Source organism: Egretta garzetta, unplaced genomic scaffold, assembly GCF_000687185.1.
Source record: "Egretta garzetta isolate BGI_Z169 unplaced genomic scaffold, ASM68718v1 scaffold210, whole genome shotgun sequence".
NCBI classification, from domain to species: domain Eukaryota; kingdom Metazoa; phylum Chordata; class Aves; order Pelecaniformes; family Ardeidae; genus Egretta; species Egretta garzetta.
Window position 1 is genome coordinate 853,912 of NW_009258218.1, and position 13,906 is coordinate 867,817.

Genomic DNA, 13,906 nt, shown 5'->3' on the forward strand with positions numbered 1-13,906 from the left:
CCAGGTCTGTAAAGACACTAGCTGCATTTGGAAAACATACAAATGTCAGGCTACAATGCAAAGCTCTCCTGACTTCAACTATACAACCGTGCCTAGATGAGGAAATAATGCTACAGCTTATACCTGCATTCAATAGAGTCAACTATTAAAAACTGAGAATGAATTTCTCCCTGCATGGTATATGTCTCACGCTTTTGACCTCAAGAGCAATTAAGCACAAAGTACTTCTAAACACCTTGCTTGCACCTATTACACAAACCCAGTGGGAGGTGCAGCCATTAATCAGACAAACTGCAGGGAGTAACATTGTTGATTGGACCATGGAGGGATGGTGAGGCCCCCTGCAGTTTCCTTTTTTTTTTTCCTCCCACACAATCTAAAATGCAAATAATGAAATCTATAGCAATGCTTTGAAAATATATTGTAGACGAACCTTTAGCGAGATAAGGAAATAGTGTAATAGTTTTGTAAGTAGACTCATGCCCTTGGCCGCATGAAGTAATTGAAAGGAGCAAGTGGATGTTCTTCAGATAATCTGGGACCATTGTTCTCACCACATAAATGCCGAGCACAGTAATAAATAAATTTTAAAGAGGTACATTGCAGCAGAGAAAATTACAGCTCCTGTAAGGCTGTTCTTTTTGGCGCAGTTTACTCTATATAACTCATCTACACACTTCTGGTAACTACTGAAGATGATGATCTACATTATTTGCCCAATAGAATTTTCTCTTTCAAACACACAGGGATATTATATTTCCCCACAAGGAAGAATCAAAGAATATTATAGAATGTAAGATTTCAAGATCTAATAGTCAATTCAGCATTTTATAGATATATATATTTATATATATTTTTTTTTCCAGTTACTGTCATCAGCATATATTAAATTGAAGTTACGCACTTTCTATTTGTTTGAATTTTAATAAATGTATCTCTCTCCTTCCATAGTATTGTGAATGAAATTATATGATGTGAAAAAACATTAGGTGGAGGACTTAGATCTGAATTATGTTTTAAGGAGATCTGTGGCCCACAGAGAAGAGAGAAATGGTCGATTCCAAACCCCTCATTTATTCAGACTAATCTCAAATTAAATCAATACAACTGTACAGGCAGAAAGGTCCTGATCAGCTGTGATGGGCTATCTTTCATACCAAAAATGGAGAAAGTGAGTTACACTAAGAAACTGATTAATTTATCAAAAAGAACAATGAAAGGTGACTTGATACCATCATGAGGAGAATACAGTGGGTACTAAAGAACTCATTAATCTAATGGAGCAGGGCATAACACGAACGAATCACTGGAACCGTCTACCAGATATATTCAAATCAGAAAATAGGTCTTAAAAAAAGATGATTAATCATTGGAACACACCACAAAAGAAAGATATGGATCATCCATCTCTTGAAACATTCAAGCAGAGACGAGGTATCTTTTGGCAAGATTTGTTTTCAAAGATGCAGGTCAAACACAGATTATTAGAAGATACATAGATATAACTCAAGGAATTGAACGGTAGTAACTGCATTTAATATTCTAATGAAGGTCAATTTAGATGCAATAGTTTTTCTGTGTTCCATTACCTTAAAATCTATAATCAGTTAATATGTGAAAGGATGGCAAGACTGAGATCTACGATTACAAACCAAGTAAGCACACAAAACTTCAGAAGTGTTACAGAAATTTGATTTCTGGGAAACTGGGATTTTGACCTTCACAACTAACAAAACAAGAATTCTGTGCAAAATTTGAATAAACAAATATGGGACTTAGACGCTAGTCAAGTTGATACATGTTAAACAATATGAATAATTATTATTAGATACAAAAAAGGAATAAAAAAATTTATAATGTTGAAACTTAAGCATGATACTTGCTAAGAGAAAAGAGGCAGACTCCATAGGGAACTAACATTGAGAGCGATTATAATATAGAAAACTACTTGAAACAACAGCTTTGAAAGCCCAATATCCTGAAAAATTAAAAATGGAACCTTGAACACTCAAACATAGGAGACAAAGGGGGAGACACCATTGTACTGGAAATGATTTTGTATTGGGAAGCTACTAGTTCTTTGTTATGCAGCAAGAGCAACATTTCTAGAAACAGACATGTATGCAAATGGACACTGAAATGCTTATACTCACAAGAACAGCAGAGACCTTGCTTGCCTACTCCGATTAGCATGTTCAAACAAAGATTGCAGTAGGCAGGCTTGTTAAAGTGTTTCAGTCTCCATACATGCTGCCCATCATCTTTCACATTCTGCACAGGACATAAAAGAAACAGATTTCACTTAATAAAATAAACAATGAAATATATAAGTGCCAATAAAAATTGGAGATTGACTCAAGAATGTAAAAGACAAGCTGTTACTTTGTTTAATACTCTGCACCAGATCACAGTATAATCATTCTAAATACACAGGCAATGATATAATAAAAAATTCTTCAGAAGCCCACAGACACCCATGTATTTCAAAAATGACTCAGAAAAAACACCATGCTGCTGTCACCACTTCAACACAATGCTAGGCTAATACTGGATTACAAGTAGTATTAAAACTAACTACAATTTGTTCTAGACAAAATAAAGGTGCTGCAGGTTAGATGGTAAAACTCCCCCAAACGAACAATAGAAAGGATTTTTTAAAACTGCAGAGATATTCTTAACGACCCTTAGAATTAGGGACATATATCAACATATGTGAAGTGGGAAATCTAACCACAACACAATAATACCTACTGCCAGCTTTCATTTATGTTAATCTACTGCCGATAGTCTATCAAGAAGCAAGTATTTAAGGGTGAGATTAATATCCTGTACCTCTTCTCCAAAAACTGAATTCCGTACATTTAAGCCCACATTTTTCAGTTAACTGTAGCACTATACTCAAATCTTGCATGAATAGACTGATAACTGATCAGCACTTACAACTCAGGGACCCACTGTAACTCATGCATACAACTAAAATATTATCAAATCATTTATATTTACGAAAGTAAGCTTTCAGTTGCACAATTCTCCTCTGCCTTCTTAATGGAATCATTATGAAACCTCACTGTTATTAGAAGGTTTTTAAAGTTATGGGTGTTTGGTACAGATGTTAAATTGATTCTGTAAATTCCAGGTTTCTTGGCAAGTGTGGCCAGACTTTTTCCTTTTTACAATCATCAGAGGTTTTGGTTAAAAAAAATAAATTAGATTAACCTAATGTAATATCACTCTATTTTTACAATTTATTTTATTTATTTTTTTACCAAATATAACATCCAATGGAAAAAAGGCAGTTAACATCTATCAGCTGGAAATGGTCTGCACTAGTTTGATTCTTCATTGTCTATTACTGAAACACAATAGTGTTCTTGGTCTTTTCATTACCAAAAAGAAATTGTCACATAGCTAAAGAAAGCCACATCAACCTCTGGTTCTTGGAAGCCACATCAACAGCTGGTTCTCATGCAGTTTCTGATTTCTCACATCAAACTTGTTATCATGTATATACAATATTCCTGACTAGATCTTCAATAATATGATGGTTTTCATTGATAAGGACAGTCAATCAGTAAGTCAGTGGACATAAATTTTAATAAAAATTCAGTTTTGTCCTATATTAGTATATACTGCATGAGTTATGTCCTCAAAAATTAGTATTGCTCTACTCTAAGAGATAGCCATTAACGACAAGTCAAAGATGAAGACTTCTTCATCCTTGGGGGGGGAGGGTGAGAATCCTGAAGGAAAATCAGCACTCCAAGAAATTAAGAATATTTGGTTCAAAGCCAGGTCCTAGCCAGAACACAACTTTGAATAATTTCTACAAATTACCTAGAAACAAAAGGATCTGAAGACAGATGGAATATTTTTTCTCTATTGAGATATCAGGATCAGAGCCTACGTGGAGTTCCCCCGATATTATCAGCAGTTCAAATGCCATCTCTGACAGCTGGGCAATGTCAGGGTCCCCTTTCTGTAGAAAGAGCAGAGCAGATGCCTAATGTGGGATTCTCAGGCTGGCAAAGAGTGTGGAAGTTTTCCAATTTCCCCTGAAGAAGCAGAAATAGATTCTGCAGCTGTGGAGCCCTAGAAGCCTGTCAAGCTCCTTCATGACTGGCAGCTGAAGAGGATGTATTCAATTAAATGGAGCTCTGTAACTTCTATTTTTCTTTCCATCTTACTATCACATTCCACACATTTTTTAAAGTATTGTTAAACTACAATATAGTATGTGAGTTTCAAGTCTTCTGCAAGTAGACAATTATTCACTAGACAATAAAGACCACATAAATCTGAGAAAAAACAGTAAACAATGTACACGTTCATTTTAACATTACTCAGGTCACCAACAGATAGTGCAAGCTGACCACCTGTCCTCAGCAAAATATTCGCTATTTCTGAAAATTAACAAAAATTCATAATTATGCATAAACTTGCCCCTCTTCCACATTAGTTTTGTGTTACTTTTTCATTTTAATTTTATTTTTAAAGAATGGCCATTGCATGTGAATATGTCGTTTCTTATTTGAACAGAACATATGGACTAACTTAGTTGGCATTTTCCTTATCAGAAAAACAAACAAGTCTTGATGTGGGTGTTCTGCCAATTAAAACACTTAACTGTGTTACAGACTGCAACTGATGCAAATCCATTACATAAACACAATGCACTTTTGGAAAATAGCAAATTAAATTTTTGCTCTTGTGCACTGCCAAAAATAAGCAATAAAGCGCTGCATATGATTATGCATGCACATAACTTTTTAAAACACTGCCAAGAAAAAAAAAAAAGACATAATGTGAAACAAAGCCCCCTCAATGCAAGTCTTTAAGTATGAATAAAATCCACAATTCTGACACATCAGTGCGTTTACTGACATTCACTCATTTTGATTCCATATCCTGTGAAAGAGTTTAAAAACAAATAGTCATTAAGAAGATCTCAAAGCAGGGCAGGTACAGTAAAAATCTCTTCCTCGCTTCATTATACATCACTGAAAATTAAGCCTCCATATGCCATATACAGACTTTAGCACATAATGACAATAGCAACATTTATTTTGTTAAAAACGGTTCTCTTATCTTATGGTCCTGACCCTTCTACCACAGATTTGATTGCCGAAAGGACCTGACTTTAAAAAGCAAGCCAACCATGAAAAAGCCAGCCTTAGAATTAGTGGGAATTTTTTTGCAGTCACAGAATTTAGCTACACATCCCTAATCTGGTTTAATATTAACTTACTTCAGCTTTTTAGATATTTGTAAATAAAGGTAGCCAAAGACATCTTCAGGTTTCATGCACAAAACTCAAGATTCTGAGACTTTAAAAAGGCAATGAAATCACTGATAAATTTTCATCCTAGCAAGTATCCCCTCTTATAATAGCCAGAGTGTCTGAAATACCAGCATGCTCAATCTTTTCTGTGAGAAGAGTCAATGACAAGCAACCAAGGGAGAAGGATGTTAGTGAGTCTGCTAAGTTATTCTTTCACTGCCTACTGCTATTTTGTTTTCATTTATTTTAAACATATTTACATGACTTGAAGACATTTTTATGACTGATCTTCGGGCATTGGTCAGTTCGTGGGAAGATGAGAAGAATGCCCATTAAACCACGCAGAACCTCCTTTTAATACAAATGCAGTTAAATTCTATATTCCTTTGGTGGCTCTCAGCAAAGAATATATGTCAGGGGTTTTTTTGTTCAATTTGGTTTGGGGAGAGGGGGTTCTAAGTCTATTCTGGTTTGACTGGAGAGGGAGTAACCTCATTCAAGACACATGCTATTTGGGAGGGCTCCTCACTTCTAATTTCAGAGATATTTTGTGTGTGTGTCTGTGTGTGCTTGAGGGGAAAAAAACCCAAAAACAACAACAAAAAAAATCACTTCCCCAGCCTTTGTCCACATGCTTACTAGTGTACTATCCTGATCATCCAGAAATGCTTAAGCATTAATAGGCACATGAAAAAATGACAGCATAGAAAAGGGAGCACAGGAGGGGAAATTAATTTGTTTAAACAAGCTTCATAATTAACCACACTACGAAGTTTTCCTGTCCCTAAATCAGTAGTCACCTGTCATCCGCAGAGACTGAAATGCTGCAGAAATTACATTTTAAATAAAGGTAAATTTGTACACCTGCATGAAATACCATTTATTTTACACCTTATACACAGAACAGGTTAGAGTTACTCCTGACTTCTCCTGGGCTTTTACCAACCTGCAGGCAAAAGGGAAAGCAGAATTGTAGTAAGGAAAGGTTTTTGCAAACTTTCTGCAAAGAAGTGGGAGCTAGCACAGCATAGAAGTAGACAGCACTGTCAAGAAAAGAGATACGCACTTTTTTTTTAGCAGCTCCTGCTCTATGAAGTCTCACAAAGTGTTAACATTACCCCCTCTGCTGGCAATGCTGTGAAATGATACTGATAAAATAGCTCCCGTTATTACTTAGGGTGAATCTGCTTTCCAGCTGGTAAGGAACTGGCACAAAGAGGGTAAGCTACAGCTTCTTCTAGCAGGGGCTTCGTTTTGCCTTCTGTACATATGGAAATAGCATATGGCTCATCGGCACTTCAGCATTTTAAAAAAACTCACCTGACAGACTTCAGACAGGGCTTTTAAAAATACCACTGGGGACAATAAAAGGCCAAATTGCCCTCATTCTTCGCTGAATGAAAGAAATACAGCTCTATGAAACAGCCTAGGTATTAAACAGTCATTTCAGACTTCAGCCTGAGAGGGATTCCTCATGGTGCAACAGATCCCACGTCAGACTGGCAAATGTTTGCAAGTCCCCAGGTTGGATCCACTTTCACATACTCAGAGCTCAAAAAAAAAGCCAACAATAGTGTAATATGCACTGTAAGAAGTATTTCCCAAGTGTGGATTCATACTCGAGTATTCCATCCCATACTTAATCAAAAAGGTTAAATAAGAGTTACCTTTTAAATTCTTTGAGTGTCATAGTGTAAGAGTATCTCATACTTCAACACAAATGTGTTTGTCACATCGAGATTCACCTTGATTTAAAAGGTGAAATGGGTTGAAAAACACAATTGGTGACTTAAAAGAAAGGCATAGTGGCCTGCATTCAGATTACTGATGACTTTGCAAAGCATTTACTGTGGTTCAATTTCTCACTCACCTTAGGGCAGCTTTTCAGCAACTGTGCAGTACCTGATACAGTGCAACTGTGACATCTAGTGGCCAGTGAAGAGGGAATAAAATACTTTCCACTCCTAAACCACAGGGTTTTTTTAAAACACTAGCGCTTCTGAACTTGCGCTTTATATCTACTTTTTGTATAATCACTGACAGAGATGGTAGTAATGATCCGTTACAAGAGAAGTGAGACCAAAATATCGGCCATGGAATTACTTTAGAAGATAAATCAAGTGCTTTTGTCAGAACAGGGTGGAATAATATTGTACAAGTGAGGACCTCCTAGCAAAGAGCAGAGTACAATGTTCACGGCTGACAAAACCCTATAGGAGCAAACCATCATTAAGCAGCTTTTTGTGCCTAGATTACAAAGGACATTTTAAGCAATGCTAGGAGAGTCAATGGGGTAACTCTCAAACTTCACTGACAAAGTTCATCCACTAAACTCAGAATGAAATAAAAAGGTCAGAAACTTTGAAGGTTTGTACTGTGGAGGAGTTGAATAAATAGCCCAGTGGTCACTAGTATGTGATAGTCCGCTTCCCAGAAGTGTAATTATCAGCCAGAAGGAATCATAGAATCATAGAATCATAGAATGTTGCATAGAATAATGCAGGGACATCTCTATCCAATCTGTGTTTCGATGGGAGACAAACAAACTATTGCCTTAAGAAGCAAAAATAGATTTGGAAAATTGATTAGGTCTTTAAAAATTGCAGACTGAAGTGTGACACTCAGCAAAAAACTCTACCTCATATATTTATTATTTAAGAACTGCACCACATAAATAACAATTTCCTCTATGGTTACCTATTTTTTTTTTTTTTTCATTAAATTCTCACTTTTCATGAGAGAATTTCTTGGAACAACTTCCATGGGACTGGCACAACTAAACCTCAGAGTAAGAATTATGGGTCTTAAAGATTTCAGTAGGTGTGGTACAGAACATATTCAACCACTGCTAAGTGGAAAAAGTGTAGTCATGCAAGTACAAACAGATTATACATGCATACAATTCCAAGGTCTTTTCTTGCAAAACAAATTTCCAAACAATATGTGTATCACAGCACCTCTACAGAATAAGAGCCAATTAAGTTCTTCTATAAATTCCTTATCTTGTACTGAAATTGTTAGTTTAGCACACCAATTGCCTTGAAAAGCACCAAAATAAGAATACATTGTTTCTATCCTGGAACATTTGCAGAGATAAAATCCTCTGTATTTTTAAGTTCTACCTTCACAGCAACTCTAAACTCAACTTTTAAGAGGAAACAGAAAGCATTAAGAGAAAATAAATGGGATATTTAGGTTGATTTCCTAGAGAAATGAGATTTATTTATGCTCTTTGTCCCTTTATCTCCATGCTCTGCAGAGGGATCTAGACAGGGTAGATCAATGGGCCAGGGCCAACTGTATGAGGTTTAACAAGGCCAAGTGCTGGGTCCTGCACTTGGGTCACAACCACCCCATGCAATGCTGCAGGCTTGGGGAAGAGTGGCTGGAAAGCTGCCTGGTGGAAAAGGGCCTGGGGGTACTGGTTGACAGCCAGCTGGACATGAGCCAGCAGTGTGCCCAGGTGGCCAAGAAGGCCAACAGCATCCTGGCTTGTGTCAGAAATAGTGTGGCCAGCAGGAGTAGGGATGTATTCAGTTTTGGGCCCATCACTACAGGAAAGACGTTGCCTTGCTAGAACATGTCCAGAGGAGAGCAAAAAAGCTGGTGAGGGGTCTGGAGCACAAGTCTTACAAGGAGCAGCTGAGAGAACTCGGGTTGTTTAGCCTGGAAAAAAAGGAGGCTGAGGGGAGATCTTATTGCTCTCTACAACTACCTGAAATGAGGTTGTAGTGAGGTGGGGGCCAGTCTCTTTTCCCAAGTAACAAGAGATAGGACAAGAGGAAATGGCCTCAAGCTGCACCAGGGGAGGTTTAGATTGGATATTAGGAAAAATTTCTTCACAGGAAGGGTTGTCAAACATTGGAACAGGCTGCTCAGGGAAGTGGTTGAGTCCCCATCCCTGGGGGTATTTAAAAGAGGTGTAGATGTGGCACTTAGGGACATGGTTTAGTGGTGGAATGGCAGGGTTAGAGGTTAATGGTTGGACTTGATGAACTCAAGTGTCTTTTCCAACCTGAGCGATTCTAGGATTCTATGCTCCTGCAACATTTAAATTAATTTGAACTCAAGTAAATTTGAGAGGCCACTAGAAAAGTGGAAGTCTAGAAAAAGGGCAGATGGGGAGAAGGCAGATAGAGAGAGATCAGAAGGAAAGTCGGGCAGATTTCCTTGTTACTTCTTTTAACCTGGCAACAGCTGGTTGGCTAATATTTGTAATAACCACCTAATACTCCTGTCTCTTTCAGAAGGGGATTACTGATGAAGTCAGAGGGCAAAGCCCACAAACCTGTGAGAGACTAGGCTACCTAAATCACATTCTTTATAAACACGAACTTGTTTATTCTTTTATTTTTGTATAATATAGTTCCATATTTCACTTAAATGCTGGTCGGATTTTTTTCAATTATTGTAACTAAAGCATCTAATATAGTACGTAATAAAAACTGATTGAAAGCCTTTAAATGTAATATAAAACTCTGACGTGCTATCTGACCTTTTTATATAGCTCTTAATGGAAACTAAAGATTAAGTACAAACAATGCAGCTGGATTCTGAAGGTACTATGACAAATCTTCAGCTGAAATAAATTATCATAGATTTACTTATATTACCATAACAAATTACACAAACTACACCAGCTGAGAATCTTGTACAAGAGTTAAGTATATTACAGTAAGTAAATGGACCCCAACCCAAAACAAATTAAAGACTTCACTTTTTTTTTTTTTTTTTAAATAAACTACAGTGACAATTCTTTGTCACCATCATACTTGACAAGCTCTGAAATTGATCTCTTGGATGTAAAATTTCATCATTGTCCGAGTTCAGCATAGAGCAAAAGAATAGTTGGCTGAAGTTAAAAGATGGTGAGAGAATTGTTTGGTTAGTTTGGGTTTGGGGTTTTTTTGGCTTATTTTCAACATGTTGAGACTACCTGGACATGTCTAAGTAGCATAAGCCAGTAAGTTGTGACCTTCATTTTCACACACTAATCGGCCTAGAGAAAATTTTACGATATCGGAACTTTATTATTTGATTAATGAGTCCAAAAGACTCTTACCTTCCTTTTTACTATCGTAACTAAAAGGAGAGAGAAAGAGAGCCAAAAAGCAGAGTCCTGGGCTGGGTTTGCAAAGTATAACAGAACAGCAGTGTGTGAAAAAAAAAAACCAAAACCCAATAACAAAAAACCCCACAGCATTCCACTAATGGGAATGATGCACTGGAATGAAGAGCTTGGGCAATGCATTAGATACTGTAAAGCCATCAAAATCATGCTATCAGTTTACACAAAATAACAATGGACAGGCATTAGAGTTTTAACTTTCTTGATTTAACTTTTCAATGTCCTAAAATACACTTAGAGTTGATCATTTAGAACAGTATACAAACAGAAGCAGTAACTTTTTGCTGGTTTGATGGAAAATTTAAAAATCTGCCTTTTCTCTACATGTTATGTGAATGGTTTAAGAAATCAACATGAAAAGAAAAATGGGAGCCCTTTTAGAGGATGGCATCATTTCCGAGTAAATCATTAGTAAATGACTAGAAAATCAGCTTGTACAGGTCTGTAGGTAATGGGTTTCATTCACAGTACATGAAAATATTTTAAAAGCATTAAACGCCACCCCATCCATTTTACTCCAACTTTCAACTAATATAACTGTTTATTGATCAAAAAGAAATTTTGCATACCATTATAATATTTTTTTCACAACTGTACCTTTATGTCTCTTCAACACAAAGTACTGGGAATACTCCTGATGACAGAAACACTGAGCCGTGCTGATAGCAGACTACAGAAATTTGATCACTGTTCACATGTTATTTCCGTAGTAAAGCTAAGCACAGCAAAATAAATTATCTAATAACTAGTAAAAATACTCAAAAAGATAAAATGTCTGATAACATATTTACATAGCTTCTTTCTACTAGATTTTCCTTTAATATGAAAATAAACCTCTACAGAAGGATCTGCATTACTTTATCAAGGAATTTAAGGAGTTTTAAATTTAGAAATAATGATGTGTAGACACTGAAAAATACTCTCAGAACATCTGCATTACCTGTCAGAAAAGAAAAATCTGTACTGAAAATGGCTATCAGTTATCTGCTATACTGATTGCTTGAGAGCATTTGCTGCCCTTTATTTATAGTAATTCTGTGGAAATAATGGAATTCAGCCTGATAAAGATCTGTTGTTTGATGACAGGGAAGTAATTTAACATCTTTGTTACTCAGTCACACATATTGAATTAGGGAATTAGTACTTACAGTGATCCAAATGTACTGAAAGTTTTCCTCAATATAGGATACATATTTAGTTGGTAATTTGATTAATAAGATTTTGCAAGAATTTTAGATCTTCTGCTAAACACACTGTTTTGTTGCATGTCTAAAAGTCTCAGTCTGACCATTCTTTGTGCAAGTAAAATACTGCAGAGCAACTACAGCAGTCTAGTTTAGTTCAGGCTGTAGCAGTATATGGGGAAAATAAATATTTATTATTTTCACATCGATATCTGAAAAAGACTTCAGAAAAAAATTCAATAAATGTTTTCTCTCAAATAACAGAAAAACATTTGAAACATATGCTAAGATACATGTGCTCAAAATTAGCTCTAATACAGGACAGCAGGTGGCACTGGCAACATGCCAGAGTTAAAACAGCTGCGTTGAACTGGTATAATATTGATAATATTACATCTGTCTTATCTTTTATGTGAAGTTGTAAATGTATAGAACATAAGCTCTTCTTTCAAAATACTCTATCCTTTGGTGTAAGTGTTCTCTTTGGTATTGCTACTTAGTACAGTTTATTAAGGTAGTTACAGAGATGGAAGAACTATCTTCACAGGAATGTATCCTGACAAGACAAGAGCCAATGGGCAATAATTGCTACAGAAGAAATTCCATCGGCGCGTAAGAAAAAAGCTCATTCTCTTGAGACCAATTAACACTGGGAGAGGTTACCCACAGAACTGATGGAATCCACCTCACTGGAATTATTCAGGACTGGGCTTGACAGGGCCCTGGATTACTCAGTCTGCAGACTTGCCTTTAATAAAAGGCTGGACCAGATGATCTCCAGAAGTTCCTTCCAACCTATATTGTTCTGTAACTCAGTATGGTTACACCACACAACACAGCACCATACTGAGAAGCCTAGACACTGCTCCAAGCCAGCTGTAACATACACATGGATGGTAAAACATTCTTAACAGATACTACTGCAGCTACGAATTAACAATATGCTGTTAACAGGACAAATTAATCAGCTTTTTAAAGCTTCCAGAGCCAGAGCCAGCTCATTTGGCATTACTTCAAACGTGGTAACATACTTTGAAGACACACTCCTGTTCTTTGCATGTTATTCAGCCATAGTAAAGAAAAGCAATGAAAAGCCACAGAGAAACTAACCTTATGTTAATACTTACATTCTCTAACCCAAGGAGGACCAAGAGCGGGATTGTTGTCATTCCTCCTTGGATCCACTCTTCCAGAGAAACAGTACCATCATGATCATAATCAATTTCTTCCATCATTTCATGAAGGATCTACACAGTTTAATGAAAAATCTCATAAATTCCATATTCTAATATAGCAACTTCCTGTTAGAACACATGCAGATCTCCAATTCCCTCATCCACATGCAAAAAGTAAGGAAAATATTATTTGTACGGCACCTGTAGTAAAATGAGTACCAACAGTTCAGAAGATGGTGTCACATTCCTATTTACATTTTATTATCACCTAAGGTACCCAAACCAAGTCGTGTCCCCTTGTGTACTTACTATGTACAATGCAAATAAGAGATGTACTTTTAAGAAATTTTCAAACAAACCAGTCATGTTATAAATTTTAATTACTACATGCACTGAAGAAAAGCCTTAAACTGTAGCAAGAATGTTTCACAGACCAGATTTAATCAGAAAAAGACTCGTAAAAGTGCTAATTGACAGTGTCATAGTGGAGAACAGACTATTATTATTTCTATCTTACTAATATATAGAATCACATATTGACATGAAGTATCACAAAATGACTAAATGCTATCTCCAGCAGCATTAAAAACTTGTGATAAAATGGATACTTACTGGGCTCAGTTCAGTAACATCCCATTCAAGGTATTCTGCAACATGCATCATTTGAGCAATGATGTTTTCCAGCTCCTACAGATGAACAAAAAAGAACGATAATACTTAATGCAATATTATAAAGACAAATTCTACTGCAAGCAACTTATAATTCAAACATATTGCATTCAGTGACACTGTTCCATCGATGTTCCTAATGAAATGTCCTTTACACCAGAAGCTGTGCACTCTTAAGTGAATCCACTTCACTAGCAAAACATCAGGCATGGACTGTAAAGCATACAGGGAGGTGAATGACAGCCCCACAAGTTAAAGGATTTTTCCTTCCCCAGCTAAACATTCGAGTATTGATTTCATGATCTGAAGTCCACCCTGTGATATAATGATTTAAGATCCTTTAAATTCCAGCACTCTAACAAACTATTTTTTGACAGCAATTCACAACTTTGTAATGGAAGTAAGGCATTAAGTGGATGGATGCTCAAATGCTTATCTAGAACCATTCTGAATTCTCATGTGTATTTATTAT

The 13,906-nt window shown here is 36.4% G+C and overlaps 1 protein-coding gene across 7 annotated transcripts in view; it reads right to left on the reverse strand.

Annotated features, from left to right (window-relative positions):
- Positions 1-13,906, reverse strand: part of LOC104135121 (diacylglycerol kinase beta) — a 324,024-nt gene that overhangs the window by 244,846 nt on the left and 65,272 nt on the right. For all 7 annotated transcript variants that reach the window (XM_035903305.1, XM_035903197.1, XM_035903424.1 and 4 more), the window contains 3 exons: positions 13,378-13,452; positions 12,718-12,837; positions 2,154-2,271 (listed from right to left, as the gene is read on the reverse strand). In XM_035903305.1, the coding sequence (XP_035759198.1) occupies positions 2,154-2,271; positions 12,718-12,837; positions 13,378-13,452 (313 nt within the window). The remainder of the gene's footprint in view (positions 1-2,153; positions 2,272-12,717; positions 12,838-13,377; positions 13,453-13,906) is intronic.